At 46.5% G+C, this 26660-nt stretch overlaps 3 protein-coding genes across 10 annotated transcripts; 1 reads left to right on the top strand and 2 right to left on the bottom strand.

The window, feature by feature from the left end:
- Positions 1-508: 508 nt before the first annotated feature.
- On the bottom strand, positions 509-6687 carry LOC144034496 (CCR4-NOT transcription complex subunit 2-like). The gene is made up of 15 exons (XM_077543292.1): positions 6591-6687; positions 4854-4999; positions 4709-4781; positions 4300-4450; positions 3975-4160; positions 3854-3909; positions 3398-3523; positions 3187-3317; positions 2970-3093; positions 2742-2898; positions 2610-2671; positions 2449-2498; positions 2284-2384; positions 2068-2212; positions 509-1997 (listed from the first exon to the last, which is right to left on the bottom strand). Exons 2-15 carry the CDS (start codon positions 4983-4985, stop codon positions 1911-1913), a joined length of 1581 nt encoding a protein of 526 aa, XP_077399418.1. The 5' UTR covers positions 4986-4999; positions 6591-6687; the 3' UTR covers positions 509-1910.
- Positions 1946-25256, top strand: LOC144034494 (potassium voltage-gated channel subfamily A member 1-like). 8 transcript variants are annotated; one of them, XM_077543285.1, is made up of 8 exons: positions 1946-3145; positions 3403-3540; positions 3955-4181; positions 9364-9471; positions 9559-9646; positions 17624-17709; positions 21820-22033; positions 22128-25256. In XM_077543285.1, the coding sequence occupies exons 6-8, from the start codon at positions 17673-17675 to the stop codon at positions 23572-23574; spliced, it is 1698 nt and encodes a 565-aa protein (XP_077399411.1). In that variant the 5' UTR covers positions 1946-3145; positions 3403-3540; positions 3955-4181; positions 9364-9471; positions 9559-9646; positions 17624-17672; the 3' UTR covers positions 23575-25256. The 8 variants fall into 8 exon arrangements, with proteins under 8 accessions (XP_077399411.1, XP_077399410.1, XP_077399413.1 ...); XM_077543284.1 differs by having other exon boundaries at positions 9559-9695; XM_077543287.1 differs by having other exon boundaries at positions 1947-3145; positions 17624-17754.
- LOC144034495 (potassium voltage-gated channel subfamily A member 5) lies at positions 7864-16080 on the bottom strand. The gene is made up of 3 exons (XM_077543291.1): positions 15259-16080; positions 13555-14690; positions 7864-9670 (listed from the first exon to the last, which is right to left on the bottom strand). Exons 1-2 carry the CDS (start codon positions 15895-15897, stop codon positions 13698-13700), a joined length of 1632 nt encoding a protein of 543 aa, XP_077399417.1. The 5' UTR covers positions 15898-16080; the 3' UTR covers positions 7864-9670; positions 13555-13697.
- Positions 25257-26660: the final 1404 nt, after the last annotated feature.

The raw sequence follows: 26660 nt of genomic DNA, 5'->3' as shown, positions 1-26660 counted from the left end.
CTGTCTCACCAGTCGTCGGTTCTGAGCAACGAGGAAAACACAAGCACGGCTTCCTGTCACCTTTCACAATAAAACACTACTACGTGCTCACTATGACCGTGTTTTGCGCGTGCGTATGTGTGTAATATTTCTACCTGCCTCACTCCTTTGTCAATCGCCTTCCTCCCCGATAGAAGTATGCTGCATTCAAGTAAGGTTGAGGTTGATTTTTCCGACTTCATACCAGGAAGTGTGCACTTTGAACTCAGAGATCCGAGTTACGATGTCTTTTTTCCCATATATTCATAAGAAAATATAATTTTTAAGGTATTTTTTTTTTGTATCTTACTGAAATTGACCGTTTACATGAATTTATTTAAGTATTTTCTTATATTTATGAAAGCCCTGAGTTAAGGTTCCGCCTAGTCTTACTCCTCCCATCAGCTGATGGCGCCACCACGAGGACAAAGTGAGGAAGCGCAGTGATGTCACGATGCTTGGTTAGTAATTGGTTGACAGATGACAAAAGTTTCATTATCAGAATATTTATTTGTTGCTATGAAAAAAAAATGAAAAAAAATATTTGTTGCTATGAAAACACTAGCTGCCATATTGAGTCCGGTGAAGTGTTGTCATGGAAACTGGCAGGGGCCCAGGAGGCTGTCTCCATGGCAACCGGCTGCGGGCGCCCTCCTGTGGAGAGTCTAAGGAATGCGGGGACATCCTCTTTGCTTGGATGACAAACGAAAAACGTAATGGAGGCGTGTTTGCGGAAATCCCTATGAGCAATTATTCCACTTCTGGTGTGTACTAGTACACTTTGTCCTATTACAGGTCAACTTTGGCATATTAGTAGGACGGGTCAGGCTATTAAGTGACAAATTCAACCGGTAAGCTCCTACTAGTTAACATTTAACTTCCCGCTAGATGTCAAATAGTACACCGCTTTGCCACACAATAAACATGTAGTTGTCCTACAAGTGCCCAGAAATGTCATCGTGTCATGAAAGGCAGAGGTGGAAAAACTACTAGTTGTAAAACTGGTCATTCTATTAGTGCGCTGGTTTGTCCTAGTGAGGACGAACAGTGTACTAGTACACGGACCTTCAGCTTTATGTCAAGGATATGAAATAAAAGGCTTGACATTTTTGCGCATTAGTAGAACGACTACCAGTCGGACAACTACTAGTTTTACTACTAATGCTTATTCCACTAATATTGCCACTTTTGACCTACACAAGACATTTTACACACTAGTAGGACATGTAATGTTAATTTTGCATTCTTTGTTTTTACAGTAGCGTACCAAGTTTTTAAAATCTATAAAGCTTTGAACATTGAGAGTGTAAATATTAATGCCTGTTGTGAAAAAGTGTTTAAAGTGTGTGGTGAGGGGTTATACTCCTAAAATATATATATAATAAATGTAAAAAATACTTGCAGGTATTAAAAAAAAAAAAAAAGTAACTAGCGATAAAAGAAGGAACACTGTACAAGTAGTGTCCAGGAGGCTACTAGTCACATGACAACCAGTTGAGCCTCGTACTGTTCCAAATGCAGCACAGTAGTTTACTAGTAAATTTTAATTGCACACTAGTGGAAAAATCTTTACTAGTGACACCGTGAGGACAAAAAGTGTACTAGTACATGTACAAGTTGGACTAACTGCTTAGCGGGCTTTCCGTGGCCGTGTGCGCGATGTCCCCAAAGCACATGACATCATGATGCTTTTTCTCTTTTATTGTGAAAGGGTGCTACAACGTCCATTTCCTGTCCTGACCTGCTGAGGGTGCCGACCGCAATTGGACGTCAACATCCCCTTAGAAAAAGGATCCCCTTGGAAAAAAAGAGGTCAGAAAAATGCCAGTTAAAATGGAAACACCCTCGTCCCGGACGGCCAATGGTAGGAGGGCTGGCGGGTGGGCAGCCAATCAGAAGGCCTGCTGGGCGGGGTTGTAGTTGAAGGTGGAGGGAACGTGAGGTCGCTCTTCCAGTTTGTCATATTCCAGGTGGAACTCCTGATTGGGTGGAGGGCGTTGGTGAGTGTGTGCGTCGGTGTGTGCATGTGTTTGTGCATGCGCACGTTACCTTGGCAACCTTCCTCCAATTGAGGCAGTCAAAAAAGTAGTATGTTCCCCTCTCGTAGGCATTTGTCTTGAGCGACGGCTCCATGCCAGGTGCCCGCGTGATCCACACGCGCTCTTCCTTGTGGTAGCGCCAGTCCCTGTTAAAGCTAACACACACGCATGGTCACGTGAGTGGGTACGACGTGCATGTGCATGTGCGTGCGTGCGTGGCTCTCACAGCTCCACAGCGGCCAGCAGCTGCAGCAGGTCGCCGCCGTTCATGTAGTAAAGGTAAAACAGGAGGTCCTCACCGTAGCGTGACAACTTGATGGCGGCCAGCTGGACGGCAGCGAAATGTCAACACACGCACACACACAGAGACATGAAACACACACAGCCGTACCTTGTCCCGTATGTGGATATTGGTCAAGTATTCCGATGGTACGTGGAAGTCTGCCAGGGAGAAAAACAAACAAGCTCCAATTACTCTGCACTCGTGTGTGTGTGTGTGTGTGTGTGTGTGTGTGTGTGTGTGTGTGTGTGTGTGTGTGTCTCCTAACTGACCGATGTCCTGCGGCCGACACGGCGCCGACGCCCACGGAGACGCAAACTTGGGGTACAGGTTCCTGAAGGATGACAAGAGAAAATGAGCGGTGCCGGAGAGGCGGTGCTGCCGTGGCGACGGCGCAGCCGTACTCTGGCGAGTTGAGGTTGAGGCCCAGCGTGGTGAGGTCGGATCCGAGGGCCAGGTGTACCATGCCGGGATCCGTCTCGGCCGCCCGGATGAACGTCAGCAGGCCGATCATGCCGAACTGATCCGTTACCATGCCGATGGGGATGTTGGTCACGCGCCCTGTTGTGCACACGGGTTCGAGTCACGTGTGTGTGTGTGTGTGCGTGCGTGCGTGCGTGCGTGCGTCTTACCATCAGGAAGCACCTGTATTCCTTTCTTGTGCTGATTGTTGCTGCTCGCCGACACAGAACTTTTGTCACCCGGAAACTTTGGACCATCTGAGTTGGAGGTGGGCTTACCTGAAGAGCTGAGGTTCTGATTGGTGGAGATAAGAGTCAGCTGACCAGAAGTCACACACAGCTTTACAGTGAGTTTGTGCGCATCTGTTTATGTGTGTGTGCATTTCACCGTTTTGCAGTCGTCGCTGGTGCCGCTGGGGTCTTTGGTCTGATAGTTTGGGCCCGGTAGAGCTGGGAAATCCTCATTGTGGATGGAGAAGTCTTGCGACTGCTCACTGGACGGCTTGGTTACCATGCCAACTGCGGGGAGGGGCGCGGCGTCACAGGTGTCGCCGTGACGACCGTGACCAAACGAATCCCTCCCTCTCTTGCTCACTCACCGTAGGGTGCCCGCCCGGCCAGCGGGTTGAGCAGCGGCGCGGGGTTGGCGCCTCCGTCCCTCCGACTGCGGTCCGCCAGCGCCGGGAAGTCAGACAAGTCCAGACCCGTCACGTTCTCGCTGCCGTCTACAAACGCGATACAGGTCAGAAATGAAATCGAGTAACACTGCAGTATTCAAATTGTAGTCGGCAAAGTTTCAAGGGGAAGTCGACCTTAACCCTAACGGCTCACCTGTTTTCTCAGTTTGATCATGTGACATTCGCAAGCTGAGCCGTGATTGGTCGTTACCTGAGCCTTGCGCAACTGTGATGTCATTTTCAGTCGAAAGCAAGTAGCAAAATGGCCGCTCAGATGGATTAAAAAGCTGCTGAATTCAGATTCTAGGTTGACTTCCCCTTTGAGACTTTTGCACAGCGCTGAAGATGATCCATCCTAATTATATTGTTTATGTTTACCTGTGCCGTTGAAGATGTTGAATCCAGGATTCCTGCTCACGCCGAAACCTGACATGCTGACACACACATGCACACTAGTCACATGACCTCCTGATTTGCAGGTCAAAGGTCAATGGGGTACCTGTTGATGGTGAAGGCTTGCCGCGACTGTTTGGGCATTCCGATGATGCTGGGCGACGACCTGCCGGGACTCCTCCCCCCGGCCCCGCCCCCTCGTTCTCCTCCCATCCCGATTGGCTGGCCCGCGGGCCCGCCCACCTGCTGGTTATGGTTGAGGACGCTGCGGCTGTTCATTGGCAGAATCCCCCTGTCAAGACACGCGCACAAGGTATGACCACCTGCAATTAGTTTTTGTTCCTCTGCAACTAGTTTTGATCATTTGCTGACCGCCTGCAACTAGTTGTGCTGCGATTCCGTATGTTGAGTTGCAAGTGGGTGCGGCGTACCTGCTAGGCGAGGGCGGCGTGTGCATCCCGCCGGCAGGGGCGCCGGCGTGACCGCTCAGCTGTCCGGCGCCTGACTGACCGAGTCCACTTCGACTTAGTGGGGGCGGCGCCGCGCTGCTGTTGATGGCGCGCATAGGGAAGCCGAGCGCACCTGAACGCACCACAAACAACAACAAGAGGAATCAGCACCTGGTTGGTCAAGAGGTTCGAATTCAGGCCTTCCTGTGTGCCGTTTGCAGGTTTTCTCTGTACTAAAATGAGTTTCGCTGCCCACATTCCTAAACGTGTTAGCTTCATACAAGACGAAAAATTGCCATAGATGTGAATGCTTCTTCATCTATGTGTGACCTGACATTTGCTGCCGACCCACATCCCCACGGAGGGAGGGGATGGTTTACCGGGGACTTACTCTGAGGCCCGTAGAGACTGGCCCCCAGCTGCGAAAGCTGTCCCGAGGACGAGGCAGAGGACGACGCCATAATCTGAAAAACAAAGTCATCCCGCTGACGTCCACCGGCTTTAATGTTGATGAGGTCATCGACGGCGCCGCTTACGTCTTTGTCGGCGCGGTGCGGCGGGAAAACGGACGGCTGACTGTAGTAGAGGCCACTCGACTCGTCGGCCGCCGCCACGTAGTCGCCCTCCAGCCCCGCCTCCATAAACTTCTTCCGGTTAGCCCCAAACATGTCCGCCGTGTCACCTGACAAAATACACACACACACAAAATTACACAATACCTACTTCAGCGTGGCGAAAATATCAACAGCACGACTAGTAGACAAACCCTTCCATGTCATTTTTTCAGGAAATAAGGAGACATGACTTCAAACATGATTTTAGTCTTCACATGTGAAGTGTCCCACAAAAAGAACATTTTATTTGAGCTAAATTGTTTCCATGACGTGACTTTCTCCAACAAGTTTTCAGTAATTACAGACTACTTTTCATTTGTCATTTTGGGCCTTTTTGGATTCTCGTTTTTGCTTGGTAAATTAATTTCCGTCCCTAATTTATCGGAGTAAGATTAGCCAAAAGTGCTTGGAAGATAAGATCATTCAAATTCTACAAATGCTTAGGAAAGGTGCCTGGATACAACCTTTAAGTCCACTCTTGTACAATCTTTATGAAAAAGATATTACCCACAATTCTTTATGGCAGCAATATTTAATGCAAAAGTACTGACATAGTTGACAGATTACGCAAAGATGCTCGAGTTACACACACACACACACACACACACAAACGAGACTTTAAATAAATGTTTAAAAAAAAAAGTTTTTGGTCACAAGAGGATAGTCGATGAAACCAAGAAATGTATGTTCAAAGCAAAAGACAAGGTGTGCTACTGCTACTGCGCTTCCATACAAACAAATTACTAGAAAATGACCATTTTCTCGTAATAATTCCAAAATCAATGAAAAACATCATCAGTGAACCTTCACAAAGACTTTTTTTCCTCCATTTTATTATTAATATTTTGCTGGACGCAGACTTTACGTCAGCAATACTTGCCGTCACGCTATGACGTCAGTTAGGACAAGTGGCGTTATTTGAGATTTTGAACCAGTGCACCTTTTCAGTAAGCACCTTTTCATTTCTGTTTGACCCAATGACATCATCCAACAAAGGTTAATGAAAGGTGGCATAAAGGTTAGAAGACTGGACTTTTCTTAGAAGGTCTTTGTCTTCTCATTTTGTGGCGCAAATCTTAAAAGTTGGCGCCGGGTGGCTGCGTGGCTGACGTGACGCTTGACGTGCGGCACTGTCGCAAACGGCTACAGTTAGCCACGAAAGCTAACGTCATTACTTTCCCACGCCGGTGAGCGAGCAAGTGGAGCTCACGTTTTCATTTGTTGTTTAGTAAAGCTGGTAAACATATTAGGAAGAATTGGAGCTTGACGTCACATCAGTTGGCAGCTTACTGACTGACAGGAGAGGACTCTTAGCATTGTGGCTAAATGAAGCTAAAGCAACTAATGGATTCGTCATAATCCTTTCAGAGGATCTCTGGGGCCATCGAGTGAATTAATTGATCGAGTGGAGCCGGTTCCGGGTAGAGTTGGGTCAAAAGTTCTCTAGTATGCTATTTTTTCTTGCAATTTGGGCCCCTGGAGCTCGACTAGCTGCTAGTAGAACAACAACAACAAAAGGCTGAGGAAGCCTCGTGGCGGAAGAAAGGTCACCAGGGTGAGGGAACGACAAGCCCCTGCAGCTTAAATGTTTAGTCGATGCACCCGAGAAGAGAAACGAAATGCAGTGGAAGAATTTAAAAGATAAAAAAAAGAGCTTACCGCATCAATCTTTCTTCACCGCTACATTCAAAGATGGCCGACATTGCTTTGCAGACGGAAAGCATTCTGGGAGTTGTAGTGGACCGGAACGCCACTAATTCACGCTATCATACTTCCCCTCTTTTCTAATCGATTGATGCCATTTTATTCTATTGTAATATAAAAAAGTAGAATATAGTAAAGTGGGGTTGTGTGCAATACAATAGACGGTAGTAATAGACTAGAGTATCAAGTAGTCGAATATAGTAGAATAGAAAATAATACAGTAGAAAGCATTGTAGTTGAGCTGAGTAGAAAAGACCTGTCAGTAGATTAAAGTAGAGACAACTATGAAGGAATAGAATATAATGGAGTAGGGTTAGGTTACTCCTAACCCATAGGGTTGTGTATTTAAATAAATTGAATACAAAATTTATACAATTCTATTTGATTGTACATAATTTGCCATATGAACTGTACTTTATTCGACTTGGCTTTAGTGTAGAGTATTCTATTTTGCTCCCTCCTAATCAACACAAATCTGTTCTATTCCACTTTCTTCTGCTCATCAAAACTAAGAAGATGACTATTCACTTCCAATTAAATCATACATTGAAAATGCAACACAAAGTGTTGTACAAGGACAAAAAAATAATAGAGAGAGGAAAGAAAAAAGCATGCAAAGCCAATGTCAATTCTATTCTATCCAATTATTTTCTACTTGACTCGATTGTATTTCGTTTTAAACAAATCTATTAACTCTACTCTACTCTACCTGATTTTTTCTGAGTGTAAAAAACACACAGTTTGTCCTGCACATCATTCCAAATCCGCAAAAAAAAAGTATTAGGCCTACTCGCGTTATGGTAGGGTAGTAGACCCGGTGTAAGCGCATCTAAGCCAGGTCTGCCGTCTACTGGCGTATGGTGATATTACAACTTAAAACTACAATCGATCCCTGCATATTCCAGACTTTTTTTTCTGCCATGAAAAACATCAAAGCATCAACTATTTGGGGGGTTGTAAAAAAATAAAAATAAATATGTCAGCGTGTGGTCGGGGCTGCCAGTTGCCCGTCTCTGTTCTACTTTATTATGCAGTGATTTAGTACTCTATTATGCAGTACAGTATTATATTGTACTCGACCACATTTTACTGTATTCTACTTGATTATTTTCCATTCTTGTATTCCATTCAGTCTAGTGCTAGACCTGTGGAAATGGGAATGAAGTTGATAGCGTTGTAAATGGCTCCATCAAGTGGATGCTAGAGGAAATTCACGAAAACCGACAAGCAGAGTTGGCAGTGATTTTATTCAATCAATAATCAACATTTGAACAAACACGACACACGCGCACACAAAAACTTTTGGCTTTTTCACACCCATTTTGGCAGCGTCGTAAAGTGGGAGGAGTCATTAATTAAAGGGACCGGACTGGACCGAACCGGACTTGTTCTGGACAGTACGGGGGTGGGGGCAAACATGCGTGTTGCATCTCGTACGAACCAGGGAGAACGTGCACACCAGTCCAAAGACAAATATGAACAGTAACAGGAAGAGCAAGATGAATGAAGCGCCCACATTTTCGTTCTTTTTTTTTCTTTTGTTTGTTTTGGAGATGCAAACGCAGCTGATCAGTCAAAAGCATCACCCTCACAAACGAAACAAAACTAAACATATTTGATCACTTTCCGATTCAGCAAAACTTTTCATCTGGCAATATACTCGGACTTCTTTCTGTCCTTTTCTTAATTATTATTTTTTTTTTTTTTACCGCTGCTTTCTTTCAGCTGTGCTTTTATTGTGAAAATAAACTCCATGTTTGATCATGGGTGTTTCTTTAGTGACACTTTTATTGTAAAACGTTAGGCAAGTTTTGACTGCTTCCTTTTAGTGCACATTTTTTGTGTATGAAAATGTCCTCCTAGGATTAGGGTTAATATAAGGATATGCTTTTATTATGAAAAGTCAGAACATCTTCGATGTTTAATCATGGCTGCTACTTCTGTTTTAGTAGTACTTTTCTTTTGAAAATACACACCATATTTGATGGTGGGCGCTTGCTTCTTGAATGACACTTTTATTGTGGAAAAATAGTCAATTTTGACTGCTTCCTGCCGTTTAGTGCACGATTATTGTAAAAAATGATTACTTTTTAAATCCCTGCTGCTTCCTCGTTAGCAGTACTTTTATTGTGAAAATATATTCCATGTTTGATTACTCCTGTTTCCTTTTGTTTTGAAAATATGCTCCCATTTGACCACATGTGCTTCCTTCCTATTGTAGCACTTGTATTGTGAAAAGTCAGCCGTTTGCTTACTTCTGTTTCCGTCTTCAACAGCACTTTTATTGTGAAAATATATTCCACTTTTGATGACTGCTCCTTCCTTCGTCATCAGCAGTTTTAATGTGAAAATATAATCCTTAATTCCATTACTCCAACTTTCTTTTTTGTTGCACTTTGATTTTTAAAAAATATACTTTGTTTGACCTCTTGTGCTTCCTTCCTACAGTAGTTCATTTATTGTGAAAAGTCTGTCCATCCTGGATGTTTTCTCACTACTGTTTCCTTCTTTAGCAGCAATTTGCTTGCTTCAGTCACACTTTTATCGTGGAAAAATAGTCCATGTTTGATTTTTTCCCCCTCATAGCTCCTTCCTTTTTCAGCAATGCTTTTATTTTGAAAATATACTCCACGTTCGACCACTGCCGCTTCCTTCCACCAGTGATACTTTTTGTGTGAAAATATAGTCCATGTTTACCATTGGCTGCTTTTTTTTCTTTTTCTTTCAGCAGCACCTTTTTTTTTGTGAAAAGTGAGTTGGGGGATTTTGCCGTGCGGGAACAGAAAGTTTAAAGGAGGAGGCCACGCGGCATAGAAAGAGTCCTCGAATGCATCAGGTGCGTGGAAATGCCTCATGTCGTCGTCCGACGACGTATGGCTTTTAGAAAAAGAAGCGAGTCGATATGATTTTTGTTTCACGGCAGCAACGACGAGGCTGCTCCTCCTCCTCGCCGGCCGACCGCTGATTGGCTCCAAGGCACACAGGTCCGGAGGGGGCGGGACGTGCAGCAGGTGAGGGGTCAGAGGTCATCCGCTCTGTATGGACGCACAAACAAAACCGGTATGTTAAACATGATGATGACGTCTTGGCGCACATCTAAATTCTACTCAATTTTATTGTTCAATTTTACCGCAATCCACTCGACAGTGTTCCCCCCATTGTATTCTATTCAATTACAAAAAGTGTATCTGTATACTCTACTCCACCTCATTCAAATGAACTCTACTTAATTCTGTTTCACATGTATTCTAATCTCTTGTCTGCTACTACTTTGCACTTCATTCTACCTAATATACAATATTCATTTATACAGTATAGTGTTCTACTCTACTCTCCTCCATTCTGTTTTGATTACATCTGACCTCTATTTTACTCTGTCCCATTCTACTGTACTACTACTGTGTATTCTATTGTACTGTATTCTACTATACTTTGCTTTCCTCTCTTCCATTCCAGCAATATTCTACTTTTCTCAACTCTACTCTTCTATATTCTATTCTACTTACTTTATTCGAATGTATGTCCCACATTGGACCACATTTTTTACACAATTCTACTCTGTTTTGGTTTAAGATACTCAATTTTCAGTCTTCTGCCACATCTTTTCTACTCTATTCTGCTCCACTCTTCACCATTCTGCTCTACTGTATTCTACTATACGATTGTATTCTCTTACAGTATATTCTATTGTAAGCTTCACATGCTACTAAATTCTACCATTCTCTGTGCTAGACTTGGCTACTCAAATCTAATCCATTCTTTTCGAAGGCTTCATTGTATTCTATTCTATCTGACTCTATTCAATTGTCCACCACGTTGGACGCTATCGTACGTCACTCTGTTCTATTATTTTAAGCTCTATGACTAGACGACACGGTTTAACTCGACTTGAACCACTTCTGTTCCCTTTGTGTTTTCGATTGCGTCGTATGGTACATGTCGCCAGCACCATGTTGTTTTGGCCCCTCCCCCGTCCATCTTCCTGGAAGTTAATCCGCGGCGTTGCGGCAGATGGCGGCGTGCGTCGGGCTGCCCGCGTGCCCGCCGCCGCCGCCTCCGCCGCCGCGCGCTAGTTATGAATGATTGCACGCTCCGGGGCATTAAGTTGGGATCACTTTAATCCAGTGCAGCATATGCAAGGCCTGCTGGGACAAATCCAGCGTGACCCGTCGCTTTCCCCACTTGGCTTTCACGCCAGCGCTTCGCAAAGACCTAGATAGTTCCCTAAAAAGTCCACAAACAATCTCTGTAGAGGCATCAGGGAGTCGGCAGTCACTGTGTTTAGTATCATTCACTCATTTCCTACTCGCCAATCACTACCACGGGATTTTTATATCACGGACTATGTAGTTTACTCTAGGCCTGAAACGATCAATTGAGGCGATTTAGGGTTCCGTGTTTTGCTTAAGGACACTTTTTGACAGCGGACGGTCAACACTGATTCAAACCGCCGACCAATTGCAAACACACAACAAACGAATCACACGGACACGTAAACAAGGGAACGAGTGAATGATTTCCAACACAGCCGTTCTTTACAGATAAGAAGTTCACTGCTGGTGTTTTTTGACGATCGTGGCTAGGTGTGGGTTAGTCACCGTTTGCACTTCTGTGCCGCTTGTCAAGGTTGGACCAATTAGGTTCCGCTTTTCAGTGTTCGACCGTCTTAAACGTCCATGTTGTTGTTGTGTGCCGGCGGGATGCTGCTAAGGTGCACGCGTGCGTGCGTGCGTGTTAAAAGGCGGTGGGAAGAAAAGGATCAGGGGAGCGTAAAAGGAGGACACAAAGCGGCGTGGACGTTTTCTGAGTTTACGCATGGGCGCTCACCATCATCGCCGTGTGCCAGGGGGCGCCACCGGGCCACGTGATTCCCGCTAATTATAGATAATGACGAGCCGGCAGTGGGATTGACGGAACGTGACGGCTGACTCGCTTCCTCCCTATCTGTGTGTGTGCTTTTGTCTTTGCTACATTGTGGGGCCCCATACACGCGTGTTTTGCCAGGTTTAACTACCATTGTGGGGAGCGACTTGAAATTGTGGAAATGTCCCCACAAGTTCTGACCTCTTTTTGAGGGTCAAGACTTGGTTTTAGAATTTAGGTTTGAATTGGGTAATTTAAGGTAAGGTTAAGGAATGGGGGTAGGCAATCATTTTTGATGGTTGGGGTCAGGGGAAGAGGCTAGGAAATGCATTATGTCAATGAGATGGCCCCACGATGACGCAAAGACAAGTGTATGTGTGCGCGTGCGTGCGTGTGACCAGTGACGAATCAAAGCTAGCCGCCGCCAGGCTAAACTGTTAGCTTACATAAGCGCGTCGTTGCCGGCCATTTTTCTGTTTGCGACGCATCCGCAAAGTTTGACGATGTCATCAAGCCATGATGTCACGCCACAATGACATCATCAAATGGCGTTTGTCCTCCCATTTTCATCAACGGGATCTTTTTTTCCCCCCAGCAGTAGTGAGTTTGCAGCTGAGGACCGCCACCGTGCATGTGTGTGCACGTGCACGCGTTATGTAACTTCCTCCTCATGGCGTGGTCTCGACCGCTTCCAGCGCTTCCCTAACTCTGACAAGACCAGCTTACAACTCACACAAAGAAAGTGGACAAGATCTCCTCTGGGTTCGACACTCTGGTGGAGCACACTTAAATACCGCGCGTGCGTGTGGTTGGCAATGTGTGTGTGTGTGCGCTTGGTTTATGAATGTGTGATTGGTTGTGAGTGTTTGTTTAAGTGTGTAAATGTCTGTGTGTGTTGTTGGTTGGTGGATTGTGTGTTGTTGGTTTTGTGCGTGTTTGCATGTAATTGGCAGGGTGGTGTATGTGTGTGGTTGATAGTGTGTAGGTGTTTGTTTTTTTGTGTGTATGTTGTGTGGTATGTGCATGTTTGTGTACGTGGTGTGTGTGTTTCTATGAATGGCGTGCGTGCGGTGGAGATTATGGAAATAAAGTGAGGGATTAAAGCCAACGCAGTTTTAGTGTCAGCAGCCAAACGAGACGTCGATCACTCGACAGCTTTGACGAGATATTTTTAAGTTTTCTAATCTCCCAACACCGCACGACACCACGCTAGGCGTTCAAGGACACTTGGAGCGGAGCTGTCCGCCGCTATGTGCGTGAAGAGGATCTTTCTGCCGTCCTCCGCGCTTCACCGTTAGTCGCATTTACATAAAAGTGTCTCGGGAGATGAAGAAGGTGCGATTATGATTGCGTGTTGCTGAACACGTGACGACACATTATTAGCGTGTATCCATCTGTCACATTTGTGAGCGTTCAGGAGTGTGAAAGCGCGACTCTTGCGTGAGCGTTGTTGCCGCGGCAACGCTGCAATTACGGCGTGAATTGACATGAAAGTAATCAAAGATGCGGGGGCCAAGGTGTGCGTCCAATTCCGCTCGGCCGCGTCCAGATGCTGCGCCGCCGCCCACGGCGTCCGCGCCTCTTTGCCACTAAAAACGTTACACAATCAATGTGGTGCCAATGCAGGTGACCGGTCAAGATGACAGGAAGTGGCTTCGCTGTGGTTGATTGCCTTTTAATGGAGGAGGAAATGCAATGTAATATCAACACTGAGTGGGAGGAAACAGGAACAGAAAGTTTGAGGAAGTTGGAAGGAGAAATCACAAATTGAGGGAATGGAAAGTTGGAGCAGGAGGAATTGTGGGGACCGGGTATTTAGAGGAACTGGAAGTTGTAGGAAGGCACAGGAAGTCAGAAAAGGGAATGTTTGGTTGTTTGAGGACCAGAAATTGGAGAAATGGAAAGGTGGAGGAATGGGAAGTGGCACCAAGGAAAAACGGAGCAGAACTCCAGCGAGATGGTTCCCTATGATGTCAACTAAAGATTGCATTGGTGATCACGGACTCATTCCCAACTTCCGAACCACTAATGGTGTCATCATGAGGCGTTCACTCACCCGGTATGAGTTCCGTCGACCGCATCATGTATCCAAACCAAACCTGAGAGGAAGGGGTCACGCTCACGCACGCACAGCGCACACAAGGCAGGTAAGTGTTGAAAGTCAAAAGTTTTTGTCTCCCTGTACAACGTCCCGTGTGCTTACAAGTCGGTTTCCCGCGTATCCAGGCAGAAAGCGTACAGCGAGCTTTTCAGGTCCAAGCCGCTATTGGCCTTGACGTCGCTCTTGCCCCCAACGGGCGCCCCCGATGACTCTTTGGTTCCCTCTGGACCCGGCGCACCCTTGGCTTCAGGTGGCGCCGGATCGTCCTTGAGCGATGACTGGTCTTGGTCTGTCTCGCGGTGGTAGAAGTAGTTAAAGTTGGACACGATGACGGGCACGGGCAGCGCGATGGTCAGCACGCCGGCGATGGCGCACAGCGAGCCAACGATCTTGCCCCCCACCGTGACGGGGCGCATGTCACCGTAGCCCACTGTGGTCATGGTGACCACGGCCCACCAGAAGGCGTCGGGGATGCTGGAGAAGTGCGATTCAGGCTCGTCGGCCTCGGCGAAGAAGACGGCGCTGGAGAAGAGGATGACGCCGATGAAGAGGAAGAAGATGAGCAGGCCCAGCTCCCGCATGCTGGCCTTGAGTGTCTGGCCCAGGATCTGCAGACCCTTGGAGTGGCGCGAAAGCTTGAAGATGCGGAAAACGCGCACCAGCCGGATGACGCGCAGGATGGCCAGCGACATGGCCTGCTGGCCGTTGGGGTGCTCCTGGCCCTGCTCGGCCAGCTCGGTGCCCAGCGTGATGAAGTAGGGCATGATGGACATGATGTCGATGATGTTCATCACTGTCTTGGAGAACTCTGATTTGCTGGGGCAGGCGAAGAAGCGCACGAAGAGCTCGAAGGTGAACCAGATGACGCAGGTAGTCTCGATGATGAAGAAGGGATCGCTGAAGGTCAGCGAGGGTCGTGCCGTCGTACCGTTGTCCGGACGCCCGCTCACTGGCAGCTCTCGCTCGTCCCGGAATTCGGGCAGCGTCTCCAGGCAGAAGGTGATGATAGAGATGGTGATGACCAGCACCGATACGATGGCAATGCCGCGCGCCGGGCTCGAACTCTCCGGGTACTCAAAGATCAGCCACACCTGCCAACAAACCGCCGTAGCGTTAAGCCCAGAACCTACTAATCGTTTGTGTCCTACTAGGCACGGTCTTTGTCCTGACCAGTAAGATTGTTCTGCTCACTCGTCAAACAATAGATTTATTGGAAATTACTTCCTGCTGTCTGGGGGAACTCACTAGAAAAAAAAAGGCATTGAGTCAAACGGGTTTCTTTTTATTTCTGGTTGTTTCCTTGTTGGTCCGTCAGGGCGCTTCTTTGATTGCCTACAGTCCGTTCCATGTCAGCATTCATCGATTTGTGATTTGTGAGACTTCAGTCTCCCCACACACATCGAGAGTTTTAGTGGATAACATTGAACCCGTTTAATATTAAGATTATTGGCCTGACACAGTTCGGTTGCAATTATGAGGACATGTCCACTCTTAGCACACCATGTACCAGGACAATCTTAGAAGACATAAGATTTGGAAGTGGGAGAACCGGGACAATAACAGCCCGATCGTCTTTGTGTGGACAAATAGCTTACAAGCATACTAATAAGCTGGCTATCACGGATCTGGAATAATACCGGGAGGGCTTTCGACACCAACCTGCTTCTGGAACTCGTTTCGCGGCAGCGGCTTCTCCTCCTCCTTGATGAATCCCTCGTCCTCACGAAAGCGCTCCATGGCCTCCTCGCCCAACTGGTAGAAGCGGATCTCGTCGGCGAACACATCGATGGACACGTTGACGGGCCTGCGGATCTTGCCGCCCGACTGGTAGAAGTAGAGAATGCCGTCGAAGCTGGGCCGGTTGCGGTCGAAGAAGTACTCGTTGCGCAGTGGGTCGAAGTACTTGATCCTCTTGGCGGGGTCGCCCAGCAGCGTGTCGGGAAATTGGTTGAGTGTGCCCAGCTGCGTCTCGTAGCGGAGGCCGGCAATGTTGATGAGGACGCGCTCGTTGCTGTCCGAGTCCAAATCCAGGTCCAGGAGCTCGTCATCAAACACGTGGGGGCTGTGGTCGGCGCGCAGCAGCGCATCCATGGCGTTCTCGCTACAGCTCAGCGCGCTGTTCATGTCGTTGATCCTCCACGCAGGAGGCAAGGGAGGATGAGGATGCTGGTGGTGCTGATGATGAAGAGGAGCGTTCACTTCCTTGCCCAAGTCGTCCATAAGCGCCGAATGGAGCTGCTGCTGCTCTCCATTGTTGGTGCCTCCGTTCTCCTGCAGGCTCACCAGAGCCACTTCCATGGCCGCGCCGTGCCGTGCCGTTCCTGGCTGGCTCGCTCCTCACGCGCACTTGTTGATGGAGCCCGCCAGCATCCCGGAGGATCCGAGAGGAGGAAGAGGACACGACGCGCTGGCGATGAAGCCCCGCTAGGAGTGGAGTGAGAATGCCAGGACGCCAAAGGAACGGCGTCTCTCCACCCCCAAGCTCGCAAGTACCCCCCCGCCCCCGACCGACCCGCCGCCCACCCCCATGTGCGCGCGGCTGACTCTTTCGCTCTTTTCTCTCTTTATTCTCTTTTTCCTTTTTTTTTTCAATCAACAAACATCTTCATGTCACCGTCGTTTTTTTTTTTTTTTAGTTCAATGTGGGGGGAAAAAAATGATTCAGTCATGCAAATCAGGCCCGTTGATGTCCTCGTCATCTTATATAAGATGACACGACTGCGCGTGCATCACTTGTCTTTGTGCTGCTTGGTAGATCCACACACACACACATACACACACACACACACAACTTTAGGCAATGTCTGGTTTGATGGTGTTTTACCCACAATGATGATCTTCACTTGAGAAATTCTGTCTTATCTTTGACTTGGATTTGGTTATTTGTCCATACTGGCCCTTTAAGAGCAACCAACCTCAAATGTACTCAGTCATCCAAACTTACACTGGACACACACACACGCACTCACACACACACACACACACACACACACATACACAGTGACCTATTTAAAAGGTTAGTTTCTTCGCCCTGCGGTCGGATTAAGAAAACAAAGCATGAATGCTATATTTATCCATTTTCCTTATCTAATGCTGCAGCCTGATCATGATCAGCATCCCCCCTTGGATTAACCAACACTGCCCCCCCATGCCACCCCCCCCCCCCCCCCCACACACACACACACACAAACTCACCACCCTACTCACACACCACAATAACAACAACGTGAGTAGTAGGTGGCCCACAGGCAAAACCATCCACACAAAGGAGGCGACCATTAGGACGTTTTTACAAATAATGTCGCAAGTGCAGCATTTTCCAGCAAACAGAAGATGCGTGTGTGTGTGTGCGTGCGTGTGTGTACTGTATGTGTTTGTGTGTATTTTGGTCCTTGAGGGCAGCATGACACAAGGCTGCTTTAATTCAGGCTGACAGGCGGTGAGTTCAGGTCCAGTCAGAAATCGCACACTCAACATGACGTCATTTGAAAAAGTTTATTTTTATTTGACTGTCAAGTCATCCTCACCAGTAGGTGGCGCTACACTGCAGCTGTTTGACATGGGGAAATCATGTTGGAAAGAAGGAAATGTCTTTGCTCACGATCGGGGTGAAATTTGATGTATCGAATGTAGGCTTGTCCGATAACGCGGTTTTGATTTGATGTGTATCATCTTATTAGGATCAGAATTTTATTATTATTATTAAATTAAATTATTGTCTTCCTTCTGAAAGGTCACAAAGCGACAAAAAACTGAGGTTCATCGCCAAATGGTAAAAATAATAATAATTCTTACCAAATACATCAACTTGAAGTGTTTTTCCAATTGCCCAGATATCCGCTGAAGCGCCTTGGTCTCTGAAAAATGTGATCGGGACATGCCTATTCAAAAGTACTCATTGTATTGGTACCCGGTATCAGGGAATACTCGTACTGGTATCACTGTAAAAAAAAAAAAAAAAAAAAGTGGTATGGACAATGCCGATTTTTGAATAATCCTAATATTTGTGTATGTTGATTGGCAGGTTTGTGTGTGTGTGCACATGGGAGCTGCAGCCAGTCGAGTGTTTCTGGATGCAAACTGGGATGGAGACGGTCACCATGGCAACAGGTCACAGCTAACAGCCGGCGCACAATCAGAGGTGCTCACCGTCACGTGAGTCACCTGAGGCACATCTCACACCCGCGCGCGTATGTGTGTTTGCGTATGCGAGCACCACCTCACTTGAAGTGTTCACTTCCTGTCGCAGATTAAAAAACAGATTAAGTGCAAAAAGGCTGCTAAATGCATCCGTCAATCTCGCATGCGCTCTTAAAGCGACAGCGACGTCTTTCAACGAGCGCGTTCCAAGATGGTGGACAAACGCGTCTTTCTTTTTGCGGCGCCCCCTGCCGTTTGCCTATCACCACTGGCAGATTAGGAGCAAAAATAAATCGTGAGCGGAGAAAGGAGAGGAGCCTGCGAGCGCGTCGCCGTTAGCTTAGCACGTGGTGCGTGTGTGCTGGATGAGCGCTCAAGTGGAAAATGGGAGCGCAGGAAGCGAGAGCCAATCGGTGGCCTGTGCTCCTCACAAGTCACCCCCCCCCCCTCCCTCCCTCCCTCTTCAGAGTGTGTAGAGGCCCGCAGGAAGATTTCTCACACACATACACAGGAAGTCGACATGAGCATGTCGAGCATTTCAGTGACAGTCCGCAAAAGGCAAACAATGCACAAGACACAAAAATCACAGCTGGACTCCACAGTCGTCCTTGCTGTCTTGTTGTTGTAATATCGTTGACCTGTTGTGAGGTCAAAGGTGTTCTGTGCTCTTGGGCCTTGCGTTGTTACACCGTTTTCTCTTGCTTAACGGCAACACTGTCCAATTGTCATCTTGTAACATTGTAATTGTTGTGCTGTTGTTACGCCATCACATGATGTCTTTGTTACACTGTCTTGTCTTGGTGTAACGCCATCTTGTCCGGTAACACTGTCACATAAGATATTTAATGTACTGTTGTTGTGATAAAGTAGCAACAGTGGCGTAGTTACTGTCTTGTTCTTGTAGAGTTGTAATACTATCTCGTCTTGTTGTTGTAACTTGTGACGTCACAAGCACATTTGTTGTTTTGCGTCCTCCTGATTTTTGGCATCTAAGCGCTGGTCGCCATGGCAACACGCTTGTTGCCAAGCGCCACGCGCAGGCCGCCCACGGCCGCTCACGTGACGGGTGCGGAGGCGCGCGCGGGCCAGCAGGCGGTGCCGTCGTTCTTTTGTGGCGCTCAGCTGCTGTTTTCTTCACATGACCTTCATGCTGGCTGCGTTATGCAAATGAGCTAGGAGGCAGGGAGCTGAGGGGCGGGGCTAAGTAAATGAAGCACAGTGATGTCACGCAAAAGCAAGACAAGGAGCAGCACGTGAATATTTCATGTGAGAACAAGACACCTCACTTTCCACATGCTGCTCTGCTCAGCAATTGGATCACTTTGATAAGATAATGTCTCTTTAGCCTAGCCTAGCTTAGCTTATCTTAGTTTAGCATGTTCCAAAGAGGAAGCTAAAGAGGGCAAATAAACCTCAGCTGATAGACTTGATAGATGATCAACAGGTACCTTAATTTATCTTTACTTAGCATATTTGAACCTTTTTTTTTTTTTTTTGCTCACAGTGGTTCTCATCACACTTCTCACAGTCACCCTAACTCAAGACTGGCTCAGCGTTCTGATTGTTTCCAAAATGTCACTGCAGTTTAGCCTAACCTAGTTTAGTTTAGCATGGTCCGAACTGCGAAAGGACTTCTAGTCCAAATAAATGTCTGGTGAATTACTGTATATATCCAGACGTCTATCCCACCTCTGCCATCTTTGTGATGACGTCAGCGTAGCATGTTTGCCCCCACTCCCACCCCAAAGTGACATGCTGCCAAGAATAGCTCACCCGCGCTTTTGAAGGACAAATTGGCCTCACACTTTTCTCCGCATGCTAAAAATAGTCGTGACTAATGAGGGGATCCGTTATATAAGCACCGTGTGCCTTTATGAATGGGGGGGTTGGGGGGTTCCTCCTCACAGCTGCTGCTCGCAGCGTCGTAGGAGCGTACGGGAACAAGATAACATTTTGTATGCATCACAACATGCATGGAGCTTGTTCTTTTCAGCACGCGACATGAGACGAATTGACAATATGCGACTCAAAGCTAAATTCATTGAATCGCTATACAACCGACCGGTTGCCTGTGGCTCTTTTTTTATGTACTTGTTTTTAACGGTTTTGAAACGTATTTGGTTTAATAATTAAAAACAGCTAACAAAAAGATGAGAATTGTGTTATTATAATAAACTATTTTTCATGTAAGGTTATTACAGGACATATATCATTTTACATATATTTCACATTTAATTTTATATTGATATTATTAACAATGAATATATAAATTACCGGTAAAATAAATTTGAACTCCATAAAAATTACGATAAAACATTTATTAAAGGGGTAGTCAAGTAAAAAAAAAAAATCTTAACAAAATTTCTATGCTGCCCCACTGGTATAAAGACTGTATTCTGAATTATATTGAATCTGTAGAATATGAATTAGGCAGCAAAATCCTCCCTATTTTAATTCATCTCAGGGGGCGGCCATTTTGCCACTTGCTGTCAATTGAAAAGGACAGCAGAGTTGCTTAGGGCTCTGCCAGCACACAGCTTGTGAACGTCACAAGACCAAACTCAGAAAAAAGGTGAGGTCGTTACCTGAGTAACTGTGATGTAATTTTCAGTCAAAATGGCCACCCCCATACAATTTTACTTTTTGAATGAATACATTTTGTTTGTCCACTTGCCGTGTTGCCGATAGTTATCTGTCATTCCTAAATGGCCCTTAAGGTCAAGGGTCACCACAACACACATGCACCTGTGTGACCCCACGTGACCTGACAAGTTGATGCATGTCGTCGCATGGGTGACCTTGCTGAAGCACGGTTACTGTGGAAACTCATCTGCATGTATAGAGTCACGTGGGGTGGGGTGGGGGGGAGTAGGCTTGTTGCCATGGCAACATAGGGAATATTTACTGGGCTGGGAAAGAGAAAGAGGAAGGACGAAAGGAAGACGGGGAAGACAATCGGAGAAGCGCTCTCTGTCTCTCTTTCTCTGTCTCTTTCTGTCTGTCTCTTTCTCTCGCTGTTTTCTCTCTTTCTTTCACTGTGTCCTGTCAGTCTCCTGCTCTTTCACTCTCTCACTCTATCCCTTTCTTTATCTTTTGCTCTATTTCTCTCTCTCTCTCTCCCTTGCTTTATTTTTCATCATCTCTGTATGTCCTTCTCACTCTTTCTGTCGCTCTTGGTCTACCTTTCTCTCTTTCACTCTCTCGCTCTGTCTTCTTCTGTCCTTGTCTCTTGTCTTTTTCTCTCTCACTCTCTCACTTGGACTCTCATTCTATGTTTGTCTATTTTGTCTTTCTGTCTCTCTTGCCCTTTTTCTCCTTTGCTCTGTTTTCTCTATCTCTTTCTCAGTGTCTTTTTCTGTCCCTGTCTTGCCTTCTGTTTTTCTCTCTCTTTTTCACTTCCTGTTTCACGCTTACCCTGTCGCTGTCTCTATCCTTCTGTCCTGGACTTTCTTTTTCTGTCCCTCTCCGCTTCTGTCTCACTCTTTCTATCCCTTTCTTTCCACCCGTCATTCAATTTCTCTCTTTCTCTGTCTTAATTTTTGTTTATCTTTTTCTCTCACTGCCTTTCTCTTCCCTTGCTCTCTTTCTGTCTACGTCTCCATCTTTCACTCTTTTTCTGTCCATCTCTCTTCTATTTTTGTCTCTCTCACTTTCTATTTCTCTCTCCCTTTCCTTTTCTCTTTCTGTCTTTCTCTCTGTGTCTCTGACTATCTTTTCTCTGTTCACTCTTTTTCTGTCCCCCTCTCACTCTTGCTGTTTCTCAATCTCTGTCTCTGTTGTTTCCTCTCCTGTCTCTCTCACGCTCTCTCCCTGTTACTGGTTCTCTCTCTCTCTCTCTCTCTCTCTCTCGGTCTCCCCTTTTTCTCTGCCTCTCCTACTCCCTCTACCCTTTTTCTCTCTCTCTCCATGGCGCCAAAAGCATGTCTGCATTGCGTCGAACCCCCCCGCCTCTCCTCTTCCTCCCTCCCTCTCCTTCCCCTCCTCCTCCTCCACATTGTCGTCCTCACCAGCACAGTATGCTTCCGATGAGCCCGCCTGGAGCCGCATTACGCTGAAGGGTCTTCCTCTTCCTCTTCTCAGTCTTCTTGGTGGTCTTCTCCTTGCGACGCCGATGCCGCAGTGTGGGCACCTGCAGGCGGCATGCGGCTCCGTCATTGGCCGGCGGGAGCGGGAAAGCGACACCTCAACGACGCAGCGCCATGAATATTTCATCCCGCCGAAAGACGAGCGCGTCCAGCAGATCTCCCACCCGTGACGTGACGAAGATGACGACGACGGCGACGATGGAGGCTCGGTAGGAGCCCGCCACTCGGAACTCGCACTTCCCGGTTGGCACCCCCCTTCCCCCCTCCTCCCAACCCCCATTTCCTGACCCCACTCCCCACCAGGATGACGGTGGTGTCGGCCGACAATGCAGACGAGTGCGCCACCTTGCCGGGTCACCCGCAGGACGACGAGTGCGACGGGCACGAGTGCTGCGAGCGCGTGGTCATTAACGTGTCAGGGCTTCGCTTCGAGACGCAGCTCAAGACCTTGGCGCATTTCCCAGACACGCTCCTGGGGAACCCCAAGAAGAGGATGCGCTACTTTGACCCGCTACGCAATGAGTACTTCTTTGACCGCAACCGACCCAGCTTCGACGCCATACTCTACTACTACCAGTCAGGCGGCCGGCTGAGGCGGCCCGTCAACGTCCCATTGGACATGTTCTCCGAGGAGATCAAGTTTTATGAACTGGGCGCCGAGGCCATGGAGAAATTCCGCGAGGATGAGGGCTTTATCCGCGAGGAGGAGCGCCCCCTGCCCGACAAAGAGTTCCAGCGACAGATCTGGCTACTCTTTGAGCACCCGGAGAGCTCGGGCCCGGCGCGGGGCATCGCCATTGTGTCCGTCATGGTCATCCTCATCTCCATCGTCATCTTCTGCCTAGAGACACTGCCCGAGCTGAAGGAGGACGCGGGTGAGCGGCGGCGGGTGGCGGTGGCGGCGGCGGGCAACGGCACGGCCTCCCGCCGCACCGACATCCTCACCGACCCCTTCTTCATGGTGGAGACGCTGTGCATCATCTGGTTTTCCTTCGAGCTACTGGTGCGCTTCTTTGCCTGCCCCAGCAAAACGGCCTTCTTCCGCAACATGATGAACTCCATCGACGTGGTGGCCATCATCCCGTACTTCATCACGCTGGGGACTGAGCTGGCCGACGACTCGGACGACAAGGACAGCAAGGGTGGTGGCGGTGAACAGGCCACGTCGCTGGCCATCTTGCGCGTCATCCGGCTGGTGCGTGTCTTCCGCATTTTCAAGCTGTCGCGCCATTCCAAGGGTCTGCAGATCCTGGGTCAGACACTCAAGGCCAGCATGCGCGAGCTGGGCCTGCTCATCTTTTTCCTCTTTATCGGCGTCATCCTCTTCTCCAGCGCCGTCTACTTCGCCGAGGCTGAGGAGAAGGAGTCGTACTTCACTAGCATCCCCGACGCCTTCTGGTGGGCCGTGGTTTCCATGACCACTGTGGGCTACGGTGACATGTACCCGGTCACCATCGGCGGCAAAATCGTAGGCTCGCTCTGCGCCATCGCCGGGGTGCTGACCATCGCGCTGCCCGTGCCCGTCATCGTGTCCAACTTCAATTACTTTTACCACCGCGAGACGGACGGCGAGGAGCAGGCGCAGCTACTCCAGGTCAGCCAACGGAACTTGTCAGACGACCACGACGACGCCTCCTCGCTGCTCAGCAAGTCCGAGTACGCCGACAACAGCATCGACAACTTCCGCGAGGCCAACCTGCGCACCGCCAACTGTGTCGACGCCGCTGCCAAGATGCTGACGGACGTGTGAGGCACCTTTCCCGGTGCTGAGGCGCCCGCTTCCTGGTCATTGGCCATTCTGGATGCAGCTGTCGTCGTGCTAAAGCACCGGCTACACACTCGGGGCTGGGCAAACCTTTGCTGATTTCAAAAATAAAATCATTCTTATTCTTTAGAATACCTTTATTTGAGATTAATAGTTCAATTGTTTTACAAAAGAAATACAAAATTGTTAAATGGACATTTGTTTATTTGCTCAATAGTTTAGTATTTTATTTTCAATTTAAAACAAATTTGAATAATTTATTTTAATATAGTCATTCTCTTTTTTTTTTTTTAGGAAGATTGTTATTAATTTGGCAATTTAATAAAAAACTAAATTGTTAAATGTACAAGTAAAATTGTTTCGCTTAGGCTTTTGTAATTTATTTTCAATACATCCATTAGCCTATTTTTAATAAAAGGAATGACTTTAAAAATGATTAAATCCACAAAAATACTTTATACTTTATTTTCAGAATAAAACAAATATTATTTTTAGGTTATTTAAAATTATTTGAATTGTGTTTGATAAGGTCATTATTTAACCCCAAAAATGCACCAAACTGCTAAATGTACATTTAAAAAAATTATTGTAATATTTTTGTGTTTTACAAAAACGCCATTAATCAGATATATGAGATGAATGAATAAAAATAACTTTAAAATGAATACATGTGAAATATATAAGGTTTATTTTTATAATTCAATTTTTAAAAAATATATTATTTTTTTCCTGAAATTTTAATGATAATAAATTAATTATTCAATTAAAAAAGTTAAATAATATATATGAACTGTGAAGTTGTTGCACATTACGATTATATTTTGTATCTTTACAATAAATCCATTGACCAATTGCTGATATCAGTGCATAAAAATAATGAAGAAATTCATTTGAATGAATACATTTTAGGGGTAGAAAAACTGCAACAAATATTTGATATTACTTTGCCCACCCCTGAGCTCACTCCTTGTATTTCCTGCTCTAGCCAATGCACAATAAACAAGATGACACGTGAGCAACATTAACATCATGATATTAGCAGCGTTAGCACGATCCACCTTTGGTTGTCGTGTTGACATTGCAGACATTTTAGCTGCTAGCGTCAGCTTGTAAATAAAGCTAACTTGCTTGTTTGGCTACTTTCTACTTTGAGCGCACAATCTCCTGCCAGTTTCCAGAATCGCACAAGGACACTCTGGAATTTTGCAACTTGTTTTGATGCACTGGGAACTCTTTGTTGACATTTGGGAGGTGGCGTGGCCTGCAGTCGCCCGTGAAACCATGAAAACTGCGCTCTTTGTCAGCATGCTTCCTCGTCTTCATCACCGCACACGTCCAGTGCCTTGAACCTTGACCCCCGGTCTCACCAAGTGCCTTCGCCTTGATGATGAGGCATCACCTTGTTGTTCTTGTTGTTGTCATCGTTGTCGTAGTTGCCGCTGCAAGTGCTCTGCGTCTGATGAAGTTGGACATGACTCTGTTACTGTGGTCACTGTCCTGTCATAGCAAGCCACATCCCAGAATACTCCAAATAGTTTTGTTCTCTGTGTACATAGCAACGCCCCCTAGAGCCCATTAAAGGCAAGACACTGATTTCCTTCCTGGATGTATTTTGTGGCGCTGTGCAATGTGCAAACGACACTTTGAATAAACTTCTTGATGAGCCACTCATCTTCTTACTTCCCATTTGTGCTCTCGGCTACAAAGTCAAAGACGAGGAGGAGGAGGAACCAAAAATAGCCGAGCACGCCAAGCAGCTCCGCGCGCTAGCCAGAAGTCGCGGTGACCTCCGTTAACACATTAGCAGCATCAAGAAGGGAAGCTAAAATGGAGGAGGCGGGAAAAGGCAAGGGAAATTACATGGAAATAAATTATGAACCTAAAAATATATATATATTTTAAAATAATTGATGTGACTATTGTTTTTTAGCTTTGACTTATGTAAATAATTCATTTGGTGTAACCTGAAAAAATGTATTCCATGTAAACACATTTCTTACGGCGAAGCAAACTATTTATTTTATATTAAAGGGGCTTTGTGGAGTTTGTAACTTTTTTACTCGCAACCGCCACTTCTGGCCTAAAACGTAACTGCAGCCTCTGTGTGAAGCTAATGCATGGTGCACATGTGAGGACGTGCGCTCGAATAAAGTCTTCAGTTTTTTTTGTTTTGTTTTGTTTTCAATTTTTTGTTTTGTCTGAGCTGGAGTTTGGGCTGTGTTCGAAGCCAGCCTCTTTTTTTCTCACCGTTCACCTTCCATCCCAATTGTGTTATACACTAACACTAAATGTCCGCGGGGATGAGTATGAAGTCAACCTTTACCACTACACCCCTCCCCACCCCCAATAAACTGTTCGCCCCACACTGAAGAGATACAAGCTGTTGAGATGCAGTTGCAGTTAACAAGTCAAGGCTCTTTGTACTCATCTTGGCATTGGTGGAGCATTCTTGACTTAGAAAAAGCTTTAATATTAACATTTTAAACTCAATTAATTATTTAGATCTACCTGAAAGTGTTCAATGAATGACAGCCCTTGGAACAGTCATTTTTAAGTTGCCTTAAAAATTGAAAATTGCCATTTCAACCTAAATTTGAAAGTTTGCTTTAAATGGAAAAAAAAACAAAAAACAGTAGTCTTTTTAAAAAGTGTTTATTTTTTATTTTTTAAATGAAGCCTGCCAACATCACTTTGCCTAACGTGAAATATTCAGGAGCACGGCGGCCGCTCGCTGACCTCCTCTGGCCCAGACATGCTAATGAGCTAATGGCAACATCAGCAACACTGACACACAAGCACTGCGCATTGGCATTAGAACAGAAGCAAAGAGACTGCAAAGGAGCTATTGCATTCTAGATGTGTCGAGTGTTCTCGCGTCCAATCCAAAAGCATGCTTGTTCTGTTCAAGTATTTCGTTTACGTCCTAATAGAATGATGTACAGTAACCATGGCAACACGTGTCCTACGCAGACGCAGCCACAGCTGAAGTAACCTTAAATTCTTTTCACTATTGATGAACGAGTTTCTTTAATTATTGATCACTAAATTCTCTCACTGCTGATGATTTTTCG

Source organism: Vanacampus margaritifer, chromosome 15 (assembly GCF_051991255.1).
Source record: "Vanacampus margaritifer isolate UIUO_Vmar chromosome 15, RoL_Vmar_1.0, whole genome shotgun sequence".
NCBI lineage: Eukaryota > Metazoa > Chordata > Actinopteri > Syngnathiformes > Syngnathidae > Vanacampus > Vanacampus margaritifer.
Note: the sequence above shows the minus strand (reverse complement) of the source record. Positions and strands in the feature narration are given on the sequence as shown.

Bases quoted from the DNA above. Each gene is read 5' to 3' on its own strand.
- LOC144034496 (XM_077543292.1), bottom strand. From the start codon at position 4,985: ATGTTTGGGGCTAACCGGAAGAAGTTTATGGAGGCGGGGCTGGAGGGC. The intron at 3,524-3,853 runs GTAAACATAAAC...TCGCGTTTGTAG, and splicing joins CAACATCTTCAACGGCACAG to ACGGCAGCGAGAACGTGACG. The intron at 1,998-2,067 runs GTAACGTGCGCA...CCACCCAATCAG, and splicing joins ATTGGAGGAAGGTTGCCAAG to GAGTTCCACCTGGAATATGA.
- LOC144034495 (XM_077543291.1), bottom strand. From the start codon at position 15,897: ATGGAAGTGGCTCTGGTGAGCCTGCAGGAGAACGGAGGCACCAACAAT. The intron at 14,691-15,258 runs GTTGGTGTCGAA...GTTTGTTGGCAG, and splicing joins GAAACGAGTTCCAGAAGCAG to GTGTGGCTGATCTTTGAGTA.
- LOC144034494 (XM_077543282.1), top strand. From the start codon at position 17,610: ATGTTGATTGGCAGGTTTGTGTGTGTGTGCACATGGGAGCTGCAGCCA. The intron at 17,710-21,819 runs GTCACAGCTAAC...TCCTCTTCTCAG, and splicing joins GACGGTCACCATGGCAACAG to TCTTCTTGGTGGTCTTCTCC. The intron at 22,034-22,127 runs GTAGGAGCCCGC...ACTCCCCACCAG, and splicing joins ACGGCGACGATGGAGGCTCG to GATGACGGTGGTGTCGGCCG.